The following is a 22137-nucleotide window of genomic DNA, read 5'->3' on the forward strand; positions in this document are numbered from 1 at the left end:
GGAAACATAATAGCTACTAATGTGAACTTAATTTCATATTAAACAGAAAAAGCAGAGCACAACATGGTATGTACAAACTGGTTACAACTTTGTGACAAAGTACATATACTTAACAAGGATGAGAAATACATTTTTATTAAGGTCATTTTCATTTAAAGTTGCTTGAGCTCACATAATAAATTTACAAGGGCACCTTTCCAAAAGAAAACAATGTTAAAGAAAGAAATATTTTAAAAGGTGGACTTTCTTAATATCTATCTAGAACAAGCACTCATATTCTCTTCACCATTTGGAATTTTAAAAGTACAAATAGCATTAGATTAGATAGTTTTCTGATTTTAAATACCTGAGGTTCGTATGACTGAGCATTTCAATATTGACCCAATGGAAAAGGACAGTGCAAAGATGATGCCTATAACCAAATATTAGTATAAACATTGAACACCATCAAAAATTTTTCTGCAGTGACTGTAAACCTAGAGTTGTAAAACAAACCCCAAGCACTCATAACACATGCCAGAAGACTCATCCAAAGCCTCATTTTCTCCTATCCTGATGTCTAATATATTAAAATGCTGTATCAATCATTTACTCCTTCTGGAAATATTAACAAAGTTTCACCAAATGCAATAATTGATGGACCTGTAAAATGTTGCCTGCATTGTCTTGTGGGTCTGAAAACTCTTCAGTTCAGTTTTTCAAGATCGTCAACACAGTATTGGGCTCCATTGTTCTCACTGTATCCTGAAATGTGCTTCATCTCCTTGTATTTAAGAATTTAACTAGTTTTATATTTGTTACCCATCACTTAGCAAACAGTGGTCTGAAGGACAGCCTGGCTGCGTTATGTATATAAATGGAATGAATTCAGAAAATTATTTAACCCTATTTCAAAATGGATGGGAGAAACATAAGAGATGCTATACAGAAAAATAAATTTTTTTAAGCATACTTCAAATTGAATTTCCTAGATCCTCTACCTCATCCTTGTAAGTTGGCCTCTCCATTGGCATTTGTCTATTTTTTTATAGTATTCCCTGAATCAAAAGGACATAAATAAAAATAAAGGATGGGAATTTACTAAATGCCATCGAATTGTACACTTTAAAATGGTTAATTTTATACTACGTGAATTTTACCTGAATAACTAAAAAAAGGATAAAGTCAACAATATATGTCTCTATTACGATGAACATATAATATAGGTGTGATAAAGAGAGAATATAGGAAGTCTAAGCAAGGAAATTCTGAGATTGCCCAACCAAAGTACTGTAACAATAAAAAACAATGTATTTATGATTTAAGCTGAGATTTGCTTTAAAAGAACGTGGAAGGGGTGGGGAATGGGTAAGGGTCTAACTGAACAAGATTGGCTAAGGATTGATAATTGTTGAAGCTGGATGATTGGTACAGGGAGTTCATTATATCATTCCCTTCACTTTTGTGTATGTTCAAAATGCCCAGAGTAAGCCGTTTAGTGGGGGTTTTTTTAAGACTATTTTTTAAATTAATTAATTAATTAATTTGGCTGCTTTGGGTTATTACTTGCAGCACGCGGGCTCTTCGTTGCGCCGCACAGGCTTCTCTCTAGTTGTGGCACGCAGGCTCCAGAGTGTACAGGCTCCGTAGTTACAGCACATGGGCTGTTTCTCCACAGCATGTGGGATATTAGTTCCCTGACCAGGGATCGAACCCACGTCCCCTGCATTGGAAGATGGATTCTTTTTTTTTTTTTTTTTTAATTTATTTTTGGCTGCGTTGGGTCTTCATTGCTGCGTGTGGGCTTTCTCTAGTTGCAGTGAGCAGGGGCTGCTCTTCGTTGCAGTGCGCAGGCTTCTCATTGTGGTGGCTTCTCTTGTTGCAGAGCACGGGCTCTAGGCATGTGGGCTTCAGTAGTTGCAGCACATGGGCTCAGTAGTTGTGGCTTGCGGGCTCTAGAGAGTAGACTCAGTAGTGGCACATGGGCTTCGTTGCTCCGCAGCATGTGGGATATTCCCGGACCAGGGTTCAAACCTGTGTCCACTGCACTGGCAGGTGGATTCTTAACCACTGCGCCACCAGGGAAGTCCCGGAAGGTAGATTCTTAACCACTGGACCACCAGGGAAGTCCCAGCTATTTAGTTTTGTTTTGCTTTGCTTTTGTTATATCTTTACAATAGATCTAATCCTGGAACTTGAAACACATGTATAGAACTGGGTATATAAGAAGCTTAAAGTGAATCAGAAAAGCAGCAAAATTATCATCTTACTTTACTGTCATGAGAACATCTGGCTTCTAATATTGTCCACTGTTAACTTCTTTTTTTAATGAACAAGGAAGCTTTAGCACTTCCTCAACAACTTATTTCAACTGACTTCATAAACAGCACATTTTACAAAGGATAAAAATTTGTAAGATCAGTACATACCAGGAGTATCATAGGCCGTTTCCAAGTTGTTAATCCTATGATTCCAGAGAGTATCACCTACAAGGATAAACAGGATCATAAATCTAGAAAAGGGACCAATTCCAATAAACTAATCCCCAGTCTCTGAAGTATATATTTTTTAAAAATACTGAAATTTCAAAGGCTTCTAACTCAAACATTTAATATTCCTGTTGATTACATGAGCCCTGGTATATGGTTTTAGACTATCTTTCTTGTCCAAGTTCCGGAAACTTTTTCACTGACTGCGTATGTTTTTTCTTAAGGTCAGTTAAGAACATACAAACAGAAACTAGCCTATCCTCTGAGTTAAGGAATCAGTATTTCCTATCCAGGTTTCCTGCCCCCAGTAGCACCTAATTTGTCACCAGAGTCAGCCGCATAAAAAGAATGTCTGGCTGCAACCCTCCCTTCATTTGGTAGGTACCCATCCTTCACGGGACAAGTCAATTCCTCAAAATGGTAAACAAGGCCTTCCAGGATCTTCCCCTGCCTACTTCTTAAGCATGGTTTCCATGTACTCCTGACCCACCCCCCTTCCAGGCATACTTGTCCTTCCTCAGACTGGCCAGGCTCTAGACATTCCAGGACTTTGTGCTTCTCTTTGTCACAGAGTCCTCTCTTCTCAACTCCCCTCCTAGCTGCCTGAGAACTCCTATGCATTCTACAAGGCCCCAACACACAGTCATCACCTCTGATAAGCCATATTAATCTTAACACCCCACACTCCTGTAAGCCCTCTACATATAACTTTTTCCCCCAAAAAAACTCATTGCATTTTTGTCTTGCCCACTGACTGTGAATGCCTGTCCTGTCTCTCTGAATCCCCAGCTCCTAGCAAAGTGCTTATCACATGATTGGCAATTAGTAAATGTTCCTGAACCTTTATTCCTCAAAGGCGGAGGGACTACAGTGAGAAATATCTCATGTTGCAAAATGACACGTCAATAAACAATAACCTAAAATCCTCAGTAAAGAAGAACCAGCATTTTGCCAAAACGTAATCTGGAAGACAACATCAGCCTTTTGAATAACACAGTTCACTAAGCAGTTAGGAAAGGATAAGCAAAGTAATTATTCAGCCCAGGGTCACTCTGATGACCTTTGTGTACGTAATAAAGTGCATCTACTGAAAGCAGTTATGAGGATTTTCTTTCAAGTGCACTTTTCACCAAAATCACTCAAATGCACCATTTCACAATAACTATTTATTTAACTACAAATCAGTAAGGATTACAGTGCTACTTGAAACCCAAAGCTCACAGGCCTACCTGCGATACTCTCTCTTCTCCATTTATTGACTGAGGGTAATCATTTCACAACAAACCAGTAGAGGACAAGTCTACCCATTTATATCAAAGACCAAAAAACATATATGGGGCTTCCCTGGTGGCGCAGTGGTTGAGAGTCCTCCTGCCAATGCAGGGGACATGGGTTTGTGCCCCGGTCCGGGAGGATCCCACATGCTGCAGAGTGGCTGGGCCCGTGAGCCATGGCTGTTGAGCCTGCGCGTCCGGAGACTGTGCTCCGCAACGGGAGAGGCCACAGCAGTGAGAGGCCCGCGTACCGCCAAAAAAAAAAAAAAAAACACACACACACACAAAAAACATACATGGGCAGACAGGAGACAATTTCTTTGTATCATGTCTATGTTTAAACATACTATCAGCTGCCTGCTCACTGGGCACTATATCCTTTCATCTTCTTAAATTCAGTAGGATATTTCCTTCCTCTAAACGATTTCTTCCTGGAAACACACTTGGTGGGGCTTGTCTAGAGGGTATGGGTGACATCTACTTACAAATTGGAACTTGGAATCCATGACATCTTGGGGTCCAGGTTCCTTACTTGGCTTTGAATTATACACACACATGCACAGGGGTATGATATTTACAAAAAAAAAAAAAAAGAATCATAAAAGATACTCTTCCTCCTCTTCTTTTTCTCTCTCAACAAATACTTCACTGGAAATCACTTCATGTTTACTGAACTAGCTCTCATTCATTTCCATTTAATGGTTACATAATATTCCTTTGTACAACCACTACCTAATGTATTCAATCATTTCCATATTCATGGGTATTCACTCTTTTTCCAGTTTTTTGCCCCCAAACAATGTTGCAGTAAACATCATGGCCATATAACCTTACAAACAAGTGCTTTTTATTTCTGCTGAATAAAGTCCCAGGAGTAGCATTGCTAAGTTGAAAGGGGCATGTGTATAATAAGTACATAAATAAATAAAATGTTTTTAATAGATCATGACATATACAATTATCATTTCAAATGAAGGGTCTCTAGGACAAAAGAACTAAGCTTTCTTTCTTTCTTTTTAAACTCAAGAATTTTATTTATTTATTTATTTATTTATTATTTTTATTTATTTATTTATCTTTGGCTGCGCCGGGTCTTAGTTGCGGCATGCAGGATCTTCGTTGCCACATGCGGGATCTTTAGTTGCAGCATGCAGAATCTTTAGTTCTGGAATGCATTATCTTTAGTTGTGGCATGCGGAATCTTTAGTTGTGGCATGCGGGATCTAGTTCCCTGAGCAAGGATCAAAGCAGGGCCCTCTGCATTGGGAGCACAGAGTCTTTTTCTTTAAAGATTTTTTCGATGTGGAACATTTTTAAAGTCTTTATTGAATTTGTTACCATATTGCTTCTGCTTTATGTTTTGGTTTTTGGGCCCCGAGGCATGTGGGATCTTAGCTCCCGACCAGGGATCGAACCCACACCCCCTGCATTGGAAGGAGAAGTCTTAATCACTGGACCGCCAGAGAAGTCCCCTAAGCTAGATAGTCTTCTTCCTCCCTCCTTCCCTCCCTCCCTCCCTCCCTTTCTCTTTAGAGAGGACTTCGCATATATGAGCAAACTAAATTTAAAACATAATTGTTGGGACTTCCCTGATGGTGCAGTGGTTAAGAATCCGCCTGCCAAAGCAGGAGACAAGGGTTCGAGCCCTGGTCTGGGAAGATCCCACATGCTGCGGAGCAGCTAAGCCCATGTGCCACAACTACTGAGCCTGCACTCTAGAGCCCGTGAGCCACAACTACTGAGCCCGCGTGCCACAACTACTGAAGCCCATGCACCTAGAGCCCGTGCTCCGCAACAAGAGAAGCCACCGCAATGCAAAGCCCACGCACCGCAAAGAAGAGTAGCCTCCGCTCGCTGCAACTAGAGAAAGCCCGCGCACAGCAACGAAGACCCAACACAGCCAAAAATAAATAAATAAAAAATGAGATAAATTTAAAAAAAAGAAATATCAACAATCTCAAAATATATGTGACAAAGAAACTTAAGACCTCAGTAGGAAGAAATATAAAGCTTATTGATCAATATTAAAGACCCAAATAAATCAAGACATATACCACATTCATGGGTTGGAAGACAAAATACTTAAAGATATCATTTCCATTTGAATTGTTTTGTAGACTCAGCACACACAAATGTTAAATTTCAACAGGATTTTTGTAAACCACCCTTCTTTATAGGATGCTTCAAGAAACTACATTCTAGTTGTAGGTGGGAGTTGTAGTTACATCCACCTCAGTCCTGAGCCCTGCCCTCCCATTCTTCAAGATTAAGTAAGCCCAACACACTTGGGGAACCCCGTGAGTGGTGAGATAAGAGAAGGGGAAGCAGAGGAAGTAGGAAGCCTCTGGAATGTGGAATAAAAGTGCTGCAGCTGGGGATGAATCGTTTAAGAGCTCAAGACTGAAGGGAATGGAGGTTCACATTTCGGGGAGGGGTGTGCAATTCATGACTGGGGAGAGAGGATGGGGAAGTGAAAGAGGAAGAGGCAGAGTATTCAATGCCTCCGCTTCCATCAATGGCAGCAGCACCTGGAGCTCCATCAGAAGGGACTCAAGATCCCTTAACACTGGCCTTCCATTACCCCATAATGCTATTCCTTGTTCAATTGTGTTCTACACTCACTTGCAATCTCATGAGGGCTTGGATCTCTGAATATTCACTCAAGTACCACTAAAGGCTGCTAGAGGCACTCAATTAGTTACGGCAAGAGTCAACGAACAACTGAATGGATGATGAATAAATAAATGAATGAAGGTCAAAAACAGGAGATGAACTTGCTCAAAGATGACTATGTAAGCCTAAACATATTTTTCACTCCCGTGCTTCTTGAAAGAGTACATCAACAGCAAAAAGCAACTCCATCAGCATTCTTTCCACCCAGTGCAAGATGCAACTTGCTCGGAATAAACAGGCGAGAACCTATTTTCTAACACCAAATTATCTCTATATCACTATAATGAGATTTATTACAATTTTGGTTTCACTCACTTGTGACCCATTCTTTGTAGCTCATGGGGAAAAGCAGAGGCCTTTCTTTTTTTCTGATATTGCAAAGAAGGATTCTACGATACTCCAGGCAAGAATCACTGTTACCCACCATATGTGGTGAATGTGCCTTAACTTTCCAGCTTAAAAATCAAATCATTAAAGTCAAAAGCATGTAATTCTACTACCTTATTTTTCTGTGTTAATCTATTAACATACCTTAGGGCAAAAATGTTCTGAATTGTTTGTCAAAAGTTGCCATATCTAAACATAGAGTTAAAAAGAGCCATGTTATAGGTGTCCCACTTCTTAATAACCTATCTTGCCCTATAGCTTTTACACTGGATATATTTTTTAAATGTATGTGTGCATGTATCCTTCTTTATCTGCCCAGGGTAACTCAGTAAAAGATCTGACAAAGTGGACAACTGGGTATTTCTCATGTACGCTTGTTGGTTACCACAATGTCCCACCAAAAAACAAACAAACAAACAAAAAAAACTAGACTGTTCACCTTATCTTAATTAAATATTGCCTTGATGTTTAAAAAACATTGATAGAAGTTCTAGTATGTGCCAGGCCTGGGGCTAGGACTCAGCAACGAAGCATTTTCCTAAATGTTCTCTAATCACACTCTCACAAAATCAATTCTGAGGCAAGAATCATCCCACCCATTTTACAGATGAGTAACTGAGGTTGAGAGGCTCAATGACCTGCTCAAGAACTTATCATCATGGATGGACCTAGAGACTGTCATACAGAGTGAAGTAAGTCAGAAAGAGAAAAGCAAATATCATACATTAACGCATATATGTGAAATCTGAAGAAATGGGTACAGACGATCTTATTTACAAAGCAGAAATAGAGACACAGACGTAGAGAAGAACAAACATATGGATACCAAGGGGGAAAGGGGGTGGGGTGGGAGGAATTGGGAGATTGGGATTGACATATATACACTACTATGTATAAAATAGATAACTAATGAGAACCTACTGTATAGCACAGGGAACTCTACTCAGTGCTCTGTGGGGGCCTAAATGGGAAGGAAATCCAAAAAGGAGGGGATATATGTATACGTATAGCTGATTCACTTTGCTGTACAGTATAAACTAACACAATATTGTAAAGCAATTATACTCGAATTAGAAAAAGAACTTATCATGTGACTCTGCTGTTGTGTAAAATAAAGGACTAAAGAAAATTAAATTCATCTCAAAAGTTATACTTAAAAATACTCCTTCAATATTAAAGTAGTATTTGATGATTATGATAGAAAAAAATGTACTTACTGTTGTTTAACTGGTAGAGACTAGAATTTTTGTGTTAGTTTCCACTCTGGACCATACATTCTTTTTTTTTACACTCTGTCATTGTAAATTTTTTTTAATAGGTTTACCTTAAGGTTCACCAATGTCTGTCTCTTTATAAGGAACTGGAATCTTGCCAAAGAATCACAGACTCAAGGGAGGGGGGACCATGAGTTCAGGTCAGTGACTTCAACAGAGAGACATGAATGTATGTAGATGATAAAGGCTATTAGGGCCCCCAAAGAAAAACAAAAAACAATAACTAATTCTCTACCACTTGCCTGAAATATCTCCCAAGGATCATATACGTCATCAGAGTCAGGAATTTTGTTTTTTGAGGGAGACACGAACCAATGCAACTCTCTCTACTCTTCCATTAATCTAAAACAGTGTGGTAGGCTGGTCTCCCGTAGTCCCAGTGGAATCTAACTACTATTAGCTAACTATGCCTCCAAATCAGGAGCCAGGATAGCGTGGCCTGAACACGGACATGGAGATCCTCCCTCTGCCCTCACCTGGGTCAAACTTCAGCATGTTTTTAAAGTGTCTACTCGCTTAGTTTCATGAACTTTGGGAATAATAATAGATTGAGTCATTAACCAAGGACACCAGCAAGAAAATAAATGATCACAGAGTGCTCAAAAACAATAAGCACATTAAAAACACTCCCTTCAAGTTGTTGAAAGTAAGTATGTAAAGTATGGGAAAAGAGTCTTTATAGGACTTGTTAATTCTCAAACATGTATTACAATAGATAAAATACACCTTCAAGGTTCAGACAAGTGAAGGAAGACTCCAAATCTTGGGCTCAAGGTGAGAATAACACTTACAGCGGTATATATGGAAAAATATTCTTGAACTATAGTGTGTTTAACAAAATAGTCCTTTCAAATGAATATATTTGTCCCTTATGAGCAAAATTTTTACTGCAGCCAAAAGATTTGCTGACTTAGTTGATACAGCAGACTCAGGCATATAATGGTCATTCAAAGCTTGAAATATGAGGATATCCTTCTACTGTGTTCCTACGTGGGTTTGAAGTAACCTTAGACTTAAGCTGGCACTGCCACTCAACTACCTACTTTCATATGCCAGTCAAACTTCTGAGCGATAAATAAAACATGGTATAGCAATACAATGGGATCTCATTTGTCCATAAACAGGAATGAAGTAGCGATACATGTCACAACATGGATGTGCCTTGAAAATGTTATGCCAAGTGAAAGAAGCCAGTCACAAAGGACCATTTGTTGTATGATCCCATTTATATGAAATGGTCAGAATAACAAATCCATAGAGACGTAAAGTAAATTGATCAGCGGTTGCTTAGGGATAATGGAGTAAGGAAGAAATGGGGTATGACTGTTAATGGGTACAGGGTTTCTTTTGGGGGGTGATGAAAATTTTCTAAAATTGATTGTGGAGATGGTTGCAAAACTGTGAATTTAATAAAAATCATTGAACAGCACACTTTAAATGGGTGATATAAGTAGATTTAAATGGAATGTGAATTATATCTCAATAAAGCTGTCATTTAAAAAAAATTCTGCAGTCCTCAAGTCATAATTCTTAAGCTTTTCTCATAAAAACTTTAGTTTAGCTGTCTTTAAATTAGTTACAACGTGCTATCAAGCCCCTTCCTGTTAACTATTAAGCCCCTTTCTTTTAGAAATACATTCTGAAATATTTAATGCTGAAACTACAATACTGGAGATTTGCCTTAAAATAATCCAGTGGGTGTTACCAAGGGGGAGTAGGTGTGAGTATACAGTGACCATGTAAATGTTGATAACTACTGAAGCTGGGTGACGGGTCAATGGGGGTTCTTTCTATATGTGTTGAGATTTAAAATTTTCAAAATAAAATTTTAAAGGTAGAGTGGGGTTCTTAAGACTTCCTGGTCACTTCTCTGCTGTCTCTCTAGTCCACTTACATTTTCTTTTTAAAAACATACATGTATTGAAATATTTACAGGTGTAATGATGTGATGTCTGAGATTTGTTTCAAAATAACGTGGGAAGTGAATCTGACAAATGGACTAGAGGGCACGCTGAAGCTAATTTCTACCCTGCTTAGAACACCCATCCTTCTGGAGTTATCAGAACACATAGAGGGAATTCCCTGGTGGTGCAGCGGTTAGGACTCTGCGCTTTCACTGCCAAGAGCCCGGGGAACTAAGATCCCACAAGCTGCCCGGTGCAGCCCAAAAAAAAGAACACATAGAGCCGGCAGCAGAGCCAGAAAGAGGTACAGGAGATAAAACAACTGTTAGAGCTGGGTGAGGGGTATATGAAGATTCATTGTACAGTGTCTGAATAAATTTAAAATTTTCCATAAAGCAGAGTTTAAAAAAAACCATCTCTCTCACATACATAAACTCAAAAGGTATGCTACTGCTGAGACTTTTTTCCTGCAACACCAGGAGAGTCATGGGGCTTGACGCCATTCTCAAATCCTATTCAGTTGCTCTGGACATGTACTATCTGTCGGTTCTGTTGTCACTTTGCAAATTCTGAGGACAACCTCAGAAACAGGCCACAACAAATAAGAATAACAAACAGTTGCAAGTTTGCGTATAGAGTTGGGGGCACAGTGTGGGAAAAGGACCTTGTGGAAGAGACTTAGTTCCAAATCACTCATTCTTTCCCAGCTCTGGTTTACTGGGTCCCACAGACAAGGATGTGCCCAGCCAGCAGGCCCAAGCTAGCAGCCTTTATCTTCTGGTTGATTCCTCTTTTTTTTTTTCTTTTTTAATAGTTCATCAAATCTAACTATGGCTTGACTGACATCTAAAGTGTATTTACCTCTGAAATAATTCACAATAGTACACTGATTTAGGGGTTTAATTTTAGGAGAGAAAAAAATAGTTTTCAATAATCCTAAACTAGCTATCTTTGAGAAGACAAGAGATTATGATTTTACAAAGAGCAAATCCCTAAAAATGTATGCAAGAGTCACTTCTGCCCCATGGTATTTAGAGAAATAAAATGCAGCCACCATTTGGCTGAATTTAGTCTGACAAGCGGACTAAGGAGCATAACGGATCTAATCCCTACCCTGTTGGGAATACTCCTCTTTCTGAAGTTTTAAAGGACTCCCAGAGGCCAGTGGGAGAGCCCAAGGGTAGGGCCAGGAGGGTGGGATTCCTTTTACACGATGCACAGATTGTGAATTCCACCCACCACAGTAAGATCATCCAGCATTAAAGTATTTCAAAAAGAACAAACTGGCATCAGTTTAAGTATAAAATGCCAGGCCAGGCTCTAGGTACCTAATGTTCTTACAGTTCTTTCAAACAATTACTTTGGGTTCAATTAGTTCTCCCTATATTCTTAAAATTTGGTCTTGAATCTGGGTTTGTGTGGACCTGCAAGGCCAATTTTCAGCCATTCAAAATATACATTCATTACAGATCTTAGTAAAAACTATAGGCATTGCCAGGCTTTTAGATTTAGTTTAGAGAAAGGCCGTTTACTTTAAATATTCATCTTCCACAATCATTCCACGAAAACCTATTTCCAGGTCTCTCAATCCTCAGCAAACCTCAAGACGCAGGATGCCTTGGAAGCTGTGAAATCGTTAGGAGGCAGGGACGAGCAGCCACCAGTTTCCATAAACGCTCGAGGGCAGCAGCCTTTTGCCCCAGAACAGCCTTCCTGTCCGAGGAGGCAGGGCCGGTAGGGCCTGTAAAGGAGCGGGGCAGACATCTCCGGCTAGTTGGGACTTCGGCAAGCTCATCCACGATGGGTTCGGGTTCTGGAGAATTAAATTCTGCCCATCAGTCTGCGTGGCTCCAGGAACCTAGTGCGGGCTTAGGGCCCTCCTTTAATGACCAAGTACGTGGGTGCGTTCACACACCCTGTTATTACCTCCTGAACTCGTCCCCAGATACAGTGGAGCTAGCCTACACCAGACACTTAACATTTACTTGTGCCTTAGTCCGGAATAAAAACAAGTGACGTGCGCCAACCTGTCACTTCATCCATCCCACAAATACTCCTACTATGTGCCAGGCACTGTTGATACATCAGTGAACAAAACAGATCAAAATCCTTGCCCTCCCCGTGCGGACGTTGTCAGCAAGTAAATACTCAATAGCTGAAAGAAGTTTATTCATTTTCTTCCCGCTTTTTTGTCACCCACCCCCATCCTTCCAATCTCCCAAAGAGCCGGAAATCGGGTTTATTCTATTAGTTTGACAGGAACAACAAAACCCTTTAGCCTACAAGGAATAGACACTGTCCAGGTGCAACCCAATTCACCCCAGAATTCCTCTCTCTCTTACCCCTTTATTTTTCCCCAGCCTCAACGCCTCCAAAAACTTCAACTGGCCTGAAGGGCTGTGCTCCCGAAGGATCAATCACGGGGCAGTGGAGGCGAACGGCCTGAGCCCCCCTGCTCCCCGGGTGGGCCCTGCCGAAGTGAGCGGGGCACGCGCGGCACTCACCGAAGAGCCGGCCCAGAACGGGCACGAGTTCTTCACCTGCGGGGAGCTGCTCAGCGACAGCGCCCCGAAGCTGAGTGCCACCATACAGCAGCCCAGGATCAGCTGCAGCAGACCGAGCGACAACAGCGGGCGAGCGGGCAGCAGCGCCGATCCCGGGGCCGCGGCGGCGGCGGCGGCGGCGGCCCGGCGGGAGGAGAGCGCGGGCGGCGGGGCCAGCACCCCGGCGGCGGCGGCGGTGGCCGCGCAGCGAGGCCGCGCCGGGGGCTGCAGCGCGGCCCGGGGCCAGCGCGGCCGTAGCGGGGGCAGCGGCGGCTCCTGGGCGGCGGCCGCCGCGGTGCCCGGGCCCCCGGCCTGCGGCCCGCCCGAGAGCCCAGCCACAGGGCAGCAGGAGCCCGGGAGCACCACGGGCAGGGACATGGACGGGCGGGGAAGGAGCGGCCGGTGGCGGCGGTAAGAGGACGCGGAGCGGAGCCGCGGGCGCCGCGCACTGGGCAAGAGGGCGGGCTCCGAGGCCCAGGGGGAGGGAAGGAAATACGCACGGCCCAACCACTTGCTGCTGCTGCTGCCGCCGCCGCCGCTGCCGCCGCCCCGACTCCCGCCGGCCGCACCCACCTGCCAGCCGGCGGGTCCGCCTCCGGCCGCCCGGGTGCGCCCCACTCCCACCCGGGCACACCCACGCGCGCCCTTCGCTCACGCCGCGCAGCGCCGCCACCCTTTGGGGTCCGGCCGAACCCACGCTCGCTCCCCGGTCTCCAGGAAAGGTGCCCTGCCCCAATATTTAAAATTGGTCCCTCGGGCTAGGAGGGAACGGCAGTCTGGGCGCGGAGGTACAGGCAGCCGACGGTCTGAGACTGTCCCCACCCGCCAAGCTGGGGCGGGACAGGAGCGTCGCCGAAGCGCTGTGGACCCTCGGCCCCTTCAGGTCCAGCCCAGAGAGCGACTCTGGCAACCTTTAATACGAAGGGAGCCTGGCTTTAAACTTTTTCCCCCGGGGAGGGAGGGTGGCAGGAAGAGGAGCTGTGGGTGACTTGATGGGAAAAGTCTAAGGCTCAGGGCTTCGGGGAAGCACAACGCAGAGCCAAGTCACTGTTCGCGTGGGGTTTCCGGGCGCTGACATTGTGCTGCGGCCCCTCCGCCTGGAAGTTGAGGCGTGGCGGTGCGGGGCGGGGGGGAGTGCTTTCCCTGCACCAGAGTAGGAGCGAGCAGGAGCCCAAGGTTACCTTGGAAGTATCCCGCCTCCAGAAAGAAAGAAGCGGGGGCGGCCCGGAGCGCGTGGCAAGGGTTACACTCTGTGGCCGACTCATCTTGACTCATGAGCTGTATTAGGCATCACCTGGTAGAATGTAGAATCCCAAACTTCCAAAGAAACAGCCTAATAAAAACATAATCTGTTTTTGGTAATTTATAAGATATATTTAGAGCTTAAAAAACTGACTCGCCTTTGTAAAATGATTTTACCTAATAGTCTACCCTTCCCTCGGAAGAATTCTTATGTGTTGAAAGTGTTCGTATACATAAAATGATCATAATAGTTTTTTTTTTCCCCCAGGTTAAGAACCAGAGCAGTGTCGCTTTGCAGTAAGACAGCCTTTGTATTAGGCTTCTCATTTTATCAGTAAGGTGAGGGTATTTTATATCCTCCTGTCCAATAAACCAAAGGAAATGTGTATCCGTCTTTATGCTCTGCTTGCAAAGGCTATATTTATTTTGGTCATTACTTACTTCAGCCCGCAGTGTGATGCACTGCCAATGTGCATGTGTGTTTACATGTACACTTTTTGAATAATTAAAGCACCTGTGACAGGGAGATCATTTCGGTGCTTTGTGACCACCTAGAGGGGTGAGATAGGGAGGGTGGTAGGGAGATAGATGCAAGAGGGAGGGGATATGGGGATATATGTATACATATAGCTGATTCACTTTGTTATACAGCAGAAACCAACACAACATTGTAAAGCAATTATACTCCAATAAAAATGTTAAAAAATAAAATAAATAAAGCACCTGTGATTAATAGTACCAAGGACTTCTTTTACAAACTCCTCTTGAAAATAAACTTCAAATCCTGGAGAAAAAAATGGACCTGTCTTTTAAAATAAACATTTGAAGTATGTTGTTTCATGCACTTTAAAACATTTTACAGTACATATTCTTAAATGGCAGGTGATGTTAAACTGAAAGCTTCTTGTGTGCTAGTTTGTACATTTTATTTTATGCACAAGCTTAAAGGTATTTAACTTTTAAGATTCTACTATATTGTGAAATATAAAAAAGTCTGATTGAGTCTTGGGAAATTCTCTCAGCTTAAATCTATTCCTGTGGTCAGTCCCTGACACCTGAAATATACTGTCAAAAATGTATTATTGGGCTTCCTTGGTGGCGCAGTGGTTGAGAGTCCGCCTGCCGATGCAGGGGACACGGGTTCGTGCCCCGGTCCGGGAATATCCCACATGCTGTGGAGCGGCTAGGCCCGTGAGCTATGGCCGCTGAGCCTGCGCGTCCGGAGCCTGTTGCTCCGCAACGGGAGAGGCCACAACAGTGAGAGGCCCGCGTACCGCAAAAAAAAAAAAAAAAAATGTATTCTTTGGGTCTGGGTAAGTTGGTGCTAGAAGTCAGATATCCTCTTCCGTTGGATGGTTAATGGCTGGAAAGGGAGAGCTCCAGGGGAGCTGATAACCATCTGCTTCTTGCTGTGGACGACAGTTACATGAGTGAGACTCATTTTGAGAAAATTTATGGAGTTACATTTTGTGCAGTTCTCTGCATTTTATATTTAAACACTTTAAAGTATTTCTAAGTCCTTTCTTCTTAAATTTTTTGTCTATTTCCCTATACAGAAACGATGATAGCCGAGGGTAACTTAAATCCATAGATAGTTTTATCCAATAGCTTTACTTATTTTTTCAGGCCACTAAACGTTTTTCAAAGCTTCTAATTAAGAGTTGTTGTGCAGTAATTTTATTTTATGTTGTTGTTATTGGCCACATTTATAGCTGTGAAGATTCTTTTTCATAAACACAAATCCATAAAAAATTGCTCCAACCTTTAAGATTATACCAAATAGCACTCTTGAGTATTTGAGCTTTGACTTTTATAACCCAGGCTTGACTCTTTGCATCTGCCAAGCAGTTGCTTACAGTAAGTCCTTATTTATACGTGATCAAGCTGAGTTGTATGTAACTAAATTCTTATATGATGATTCAGAGCCATTGATTTCAGGTTGGCTTTAAAAAATTAAGTGAGGATTTTGGAAAACAGTCTGGCAGTTCCTCAAAAAGTTAAACATAGTATTATCATTTGACCCAGTAATTCCACTCCTAGGTGTATACCCAAGAGAAGTGAAAACGTATCCACATAAAAGCTTGGACACAATTAGCTTTATTTGCAATAGCCCAAAAGGTGGAAGCAACCCAAATGTGGATGAATGAATAAACAAAATGTGGTATTATGGATGAATTTGTTTATCCTGCATAAACAAAATGCAGGATAGCCATGCAATCGAGTATTTTCAGCAATAAAAAAGGGTGAAGTAGTGGAACATGCTACGACGTGAATGAACCTTGAAAACATCACGCTAAGTGAAAGAAGATCGTCACAAAATACCATATATTATATGATTCCATTTATATGAAATCTCCAGAGCAGACAAATCCGTAGGAAAGAAAGTAGATTAATGGTTGCTTAGGGATGGGGGCAGAGGGGGTGTGTTAGAGGATTGAATTGGGGGAGGGTTATAGCTAAAGGCTCAGTTTACTTTTTCAGGTGAAAAGAATCCAAAATCTATTATGATGATGATTGCATAACTTTGTGCATATACTAAAAACCATTGAATCGAACACTTTAAATGGGTGAATTGTATCTCAATAAAGATTACGTGTGAATCTATATGACTCAACAAAGCCCTTACCAAAAAATATTAAAAGTAATTAAAGAAGAACACATGGAAAATTTGACCAGGCATCTCATTATGTAGGTGAAAGTTCAAGGAAACAACGATTGTAGTGTATTGTTGGGTGGAACCCAGCTGCCAGCTTTCCTCGATATCAAAGCCAAATCCGAGGAGGAGAAATTTCCATCAACTCTTCCCTTCCCTCTACCTCATTTTCCACTCCCCGAACTCAAAGACTTTACCTCCCAGGAATTCAGGTTCTCTCACTCAGGTTACGCTGGGCACTTTAACACAAACTCTTCAGTTCTTCCCACCATTTCTCAGAAGCCCCAACGTGTCAGCTAATTACAGGAGGTTATTCCCCGTTAGAGTGAGAGCCGTTGCAGAAACTCCTCAAAACTTGTTCCCTGGCAACCTGCCTCCAGTGCTTGCATTTTACGAGAAGAGCTTCTCTGAGTAAGGCAGAATGGAATCTAGAAGTCCTCATTCAACATGGCTACTCTGGAGCAGCTTCGCAGAGTTTGGTCCAAGGACTAAATAACCACTCCGGAAGCAGGTCAAAATGCAGGTTCATGGGCTTACTCCTCCTGCATGGAATCTGACACTCTGGAGAGGATGGGGAGCCTACATTTTAACAAATTTTTTAAAAATGTTAATGGATGGTAGTAGCCAGACTCGAGAATCTTTACATGGGGATTTTTACATGGGAAGGGACTAAGAAGTAGCAAATTAGCTGGAAGGGGAAGACAGAGGATTTGGCTTGAAGACAAACTGAGATGTAAATATGTTGGAGGGAGGAGTTTGGCTGGTCCCCAGGCAGACACTGCTGCTCAGGTGATTCTAATGCACAGGAAGGGCTTAGACCACTGGGTTCTAATGGAAAGGGGACTGTATTAGGAGCCAGACATCCAGGGCCCTAGCCCCTCCTCCACTCTGTGATCTTTAGCAGCATCAAGCCTCTCTAGCGTCAACTGCTTCATCTGTCAAGTGCAAATTTGTGATGCTTCATCCGCCTGAGGCTGGACCATGTCATCACATGGAATCCCCAAGGCCTGCATTTTGAAATCAAGCCATTCTCATCACCATGATTTGTCAGGTCACCAGTAAGAGAGCAGAGACCAAGAAAAGCAGGTGAATTGGGGTGCAGAATGGTAAACTTTCAGACCCAAAATACCCAGGCAAAATGAAAAGTCCTTCATTCTAAACTTTAAGGCCTCCAGTTCCATGGTCTCCTGGTTTTCCACGAGGTACAATTTTGTACAAGGATTGTGTCCAGGAAATGGAATGGCAACTTCCATAATAACAATTCACTTCGCAAGGAAAGAGCTATGGAATTTTTTTTTTTTAATTGAGAGAGAGAGAAAGGAAGAAAAGAAAGTAACCCTGAGCAGAGCTGGACAAACCAGGCACCCCATTTTTCTGAAATAATGGTGCAGACTGGTTGTAAGGATTTCTAACGCCACCGGCCCCAAGACAGACTTATTTGTTAAACGGGAAGGGCTGCAGCCATACTTTTCACATTGCTGAAATTAAATACTGAAGAGCTTCTTATAACGCAAATCTCACAAAATACAATTCAAGTCAACTGCCGTAAAAATTATTTATGGCTTATAACTTTCTAAGGGAGATAAGCTACACAAATATATGTAATAAAATGTGTTTTATAAGTGTGTGTGTGAGAGAGAACTTGTGTATTTGTGTGGGTGTGTGTGTGTGACACCTTGTAATACCAGAGCTTCCTGCAGGTTCAAGTTTCTGTATAAGTCAAAGCTGTAATTAATTCATCTTTGAGTGGAGACCATCCCTTTGTTTTAAAGAAATCTCTTGAACAAGACTTTTAGTTATGCAAATGTGAAGCCTAGAACTTTTAGGAACAAAGATGTTTAGGAAAATGCTGTAGGATAACAAGGTAGGCTGTGTTTGCCAGATGTGAGCAGACTTCATATCCTCCACTAAGGGGCTCTTGGTCTGGGGTGATTGTCAGACTCACTAGGGGAGCTTAAAAAATATATCCAACTTGTCCCTCACCTATTCCACTCATCCCACGTCCCCCCTTCCCCCCTGGAACCACCTCTGTATAGAAGAGGAGATAAAGAGATACATAATTCCTGGGATTTCCCTGGCGATCCAGTGGTTAAGACTCCATGTTCCCAATGCCAGGGGGATGGGTTCGAGCCCTAATCGAGGAAATAAGATCCCACATGCCACACAGCGTGGCCAAAAAAAAAAGAGGTACACACTTCCAGTTATAAAATAAATAAATCACAGGGACTCTAATGTACAGCACAGGCAATAGAGTCAATAATATTGTGATAACTTTGTATGGTGACAGATGATAACTAGACTTATCATGGTGATCATTTTGTAATGTATAAAAATATTGAATCACTGGGCTTCCCTGGTGGCGCAGTGGTTGAGAGTCCGCCTGCCGATGCAGGGGACACGGGTTCGTGCCCCAGTCCGGGAAGATCCCACATGCCGTGGAGCGACTGGGCCCGTGAGCCATGGCCACTGAGCCTGTGCATCTGGAGCCTGTGCTCCGCGACGGGAGAGGCCACAACAGTGAGAGGCCCACGTACCGCCAAAAAAAAAAAAAAAAAAAATATTGAATCACTATGTTGTACACTTGAAACTAATATAATATTATGAGTCAATTGTACTTCAATAAAAACAAAAAAGAAATAATTAATTATATATATATAATTTCTAAGCCCCCAGTTGCTGAGATACTGATTTATGAGGTGTGTGTTGGGGTGAGGCCCAAGCATATTTATTTAGTAAAAGTTCCCCAGAGGTTGGAGATGCCCTCAAAAGCTATGTCTCAGAGACCAATATACCTTTCCATCTGTGTGCGTGTGTATGTGCATGTTTTCTTCTTTCTAGCAACTATTCACAGAAGACAAAACCTCGGGCCCCCAAAGAGAGTCAGAGGATGGGCATTCCTGCCCATCAAACCAGAGGAGAGAGGACGAGAGGGATTTGGCCTGGGCTTGGTATGGCCCATGTAGACGGAGCTGTGGATGTCCCCACATATTGGGTTTTTCAAGACTGACTACCTATGGGAAATGTACAGATTCACTGGATTTAAAATGCGTTAGCCATTGACCTACTGAAGACCACTTGGTCATCCAGGGAGAAAGAGGTGGGGTCTCCCCCGCATGGAGAGGGCACAACTGCTGTCAGTCATCCTGTGAGAGGATGTACCTGGGACAGGAACTGAGAATGAGGAACGTGGAGCTTAAGATGCAGGAAAAGGAGCAACCTTGTGCTTTCTCTGAACCTCCTCATAACACTAGCTACTGGTCTTGGCAGTCTGCTCTGACCAGGCTTTGTGTGCGTTATTTGGAATACTCACATCTCTATGAGGTAGCTCCTTAGCTGAACTGAGCCAAAAAAGAAGAGGAAGAAACGAAAGGAAAACTATTCATCTTTGGGCCTCTTGTGCTCGTAGTCACTGTTTGTCTCTCAACAGTCCATAGCACGAGAATAAAGTTGCTCTCCATGAAATGGTATGATACTGAATCACTCTCGCACCTCTTCTGATTTGAGAAACAGGCTGCCCTTGATAGCAGATGTGAGTTCTGCGCATCTGAAAGCCTCTCACACGCTCGCTTGCACATCTTGCTCTGATTTTATAAATTGGTATCTTGACATACATCAGTCTCTTATCCCAGGCTCATTTTTACTTTGGGGCTTTTAAACGTGCTGTTCCCTCTGCCAAAAATACTGTTGCATGCTTACCTCCTTGGTGCTCAGCCTACCTAACATTTTCCCAGGACACTCCTACTCACCCCCAGTTACAGACTGGAGCTCCTGTGCTCTGGAAAGTTGTCCTCGACACCCCCACGAGGCCCCCCAGAGGCCAGGTAAGGTGAGCCTGCTTGGTGCTTTCTTTCACTCTCTACTTCCCAGCATGGTCTTCGCCACACCCTATTGTGATTGCCTGACATCTTGTCTAGATTCCTGTCTAGACTCTGCACGTGGGAGACACTCCAGAAAGGTAGCTCATATTTTTGTGGCATCGTCAAGACAGGATCATTTTTGAAACACGGGAGGACTTCGGTTTCTGCTCAGCACTGGCAGTGATTACCAAATGAAGAGCCAGCCATGTGTGCCCTTCTTGCCAGCTCTCAAGACTAAGTCCACCCAGACCATCTACTAAGTAGTAGGTTTGGCTATGAAGGAGTTGGCTGTGTATTTGTTCAGATTCTTTCCACCAAAGCTCAACAGGCTAATCCATACCAGTTTGACTAGAAAGGGGATGTAAGGGCTTCCCTGGTGGAACAGTGGTTAAGAATCCGCCTGCCAATGCAGGGGACATGGGTTCGAGCCCTGGTGCGGGAAGATCCCACATGCCGCAGAGCAACTAAGCCCGTGTGCCACAACTACTGAACCTGCACTCTAGAGCCCATGAGCCACAACTACTGAGCCCGTGTGCTACAACTACTGAAGCCCGCGTGCCTGGAGCCCGTGCTCCACAACAAGAGAAGCCACCACAATGAGAAGCCCGCGCACAACGAAGAGTAGCCCCCGCTCGTCCCAACTAGACAAAGCCTGCGTGCAGCAACAAAGACCTAACACAGCCAATAAATAAATTAATTAATTAAATTTATTTTAAAAAAAAGAAAGGGGGTGTATTGTGGCCATCAGAGACAAGAAACAGGGATGCAACCTGCCAGGACCATCTCTCTACCTCTTGTCATTCTACCAGGCTTGTGTCCATGACAGCAGACATGGCTACAGGAACTCTGGCATCTCATCTTTCCAGTTTACATCCAAGAAAAGAAGAATCCTTCCATCTCTCTAGCGAGGAAAGTCCTTAGAAGGATCATGATTGGTGCAGCCCAGCTTCTCTGCCCATTCTTTGAGCAATCCCTGAGGCCAGGAAAATAGAGCACCATAACGGGCCATCTTGGGTCACATTCCTACTTTAGTTTAGGAAGTAGGGTCTGTGCTAGGAATGGAGAGAGGAGGGACTGCGCTAGACAGACAGAACAAGTAGCTCCCATACTGCCATACCAAACCTCGCCACAACCCATCTAGTTGTCATTTTGGTTTGCCGTCTGTACCTTCCTGCAGCAAAACCTTCACATCACCCCTTGACGAGCCGTCACCCTGATCAGAGGATGTCTTAGGGACCCCTACTCCCTGCTGATCCCCAAGAATAAACTAGCATACTGTATTTGCTGGACCCTTCCATGGCACCCTAGACTCTAATTTGGGGGATGGTGGGTCCCTGATGAAAGGAAAAGAAAATACTTGATACTGCATATATTCATCACTCAATGCTAGAATAATGTTATGAGTCTAACAGCCACACAATTTCAGCATGGAGCCCCATTTCTCTTCTTTTCTTTTTTTTCTTTTTGGCTGTGTTGGGTCTTCGTTGCTGCACACGGGATTTCTCTAGCTGAGGCAAGCAGGTGCTACTCTTCTTTGCAGTGCGTGGGCTTCTCATTGCGGTGGCTTCTCTTGTTGCTGAGCACGGGCTCTAGGCACGCGGGCTTCAGTAGTTGTGGCTCACAGGCTCTATAGCACAGGCTCAGTAGTTGTGGCGCAAGGGCTTATTTGCTCCGCGGTAGGTGGGATCTTCCCGGACCAGGGCTCGAACCCGTGTCCCCTGCATTGGCAGGCGGATTCTTAACCACTGCACCACCAAGGAAATCCTGGAGCCCCATTTCTAAGCACCAGCATACAGCTCAAGAGGAGAAAGCTCTACTGAGAATTAAAATATATGTGTACCTTTAGGAACACTGCCTTTTAG

General features: G+C 43.3%; 1 protein-coding gene across 3 annotated transcripts in view; it reads right to left on the bottom strand.

Annotated features, from left to right (window-relative positions):
• ENTREP1 (endosomal transmembrane epsin interactor 1) overlaps positions 1 to 12901 on the bottom strand; it is a gene marked incomplete at its 5' end in the record, with an annotated part of 61903 nt that extends 49002 nt beyond the window's left edge. Inside the window, 2 exons of one of the 3 annotated variants that reach the window (XM_082657486.1) lie at positions 2409 to 2465; positions 12485 to 12901. In XM_082657486.1, the coding sequence (XP_082513612.1) occupies positions 2409 to 2465; positions 12485 to 12901 (474 nt within the window). Of the gene's footprint in view, positions 1 to 2408; positions 2466 to 11512; positions 11594 to 12322; positions 12407 to 12484 lie in introns of those variants that run through there. The other 2 variants (XM_082657488.1, XM_082657487.1) reach the window with 2 other exon arrangements.
• Positions 12902 to 22137: the final 9236 nt, after the last annotated feature.

This window comes from Grampus griseus, assembly GCF_964374135.1.
Source record: "Grampus griseus genome assembly, chromosome: 6".
Taxonomy (NCBI): domain Eukaryota; kingdom Metazoa; phylum Chordata; class Mammalia; order Artiodactyla; family Delphinidae; genus Grampus; species Grampus griseus.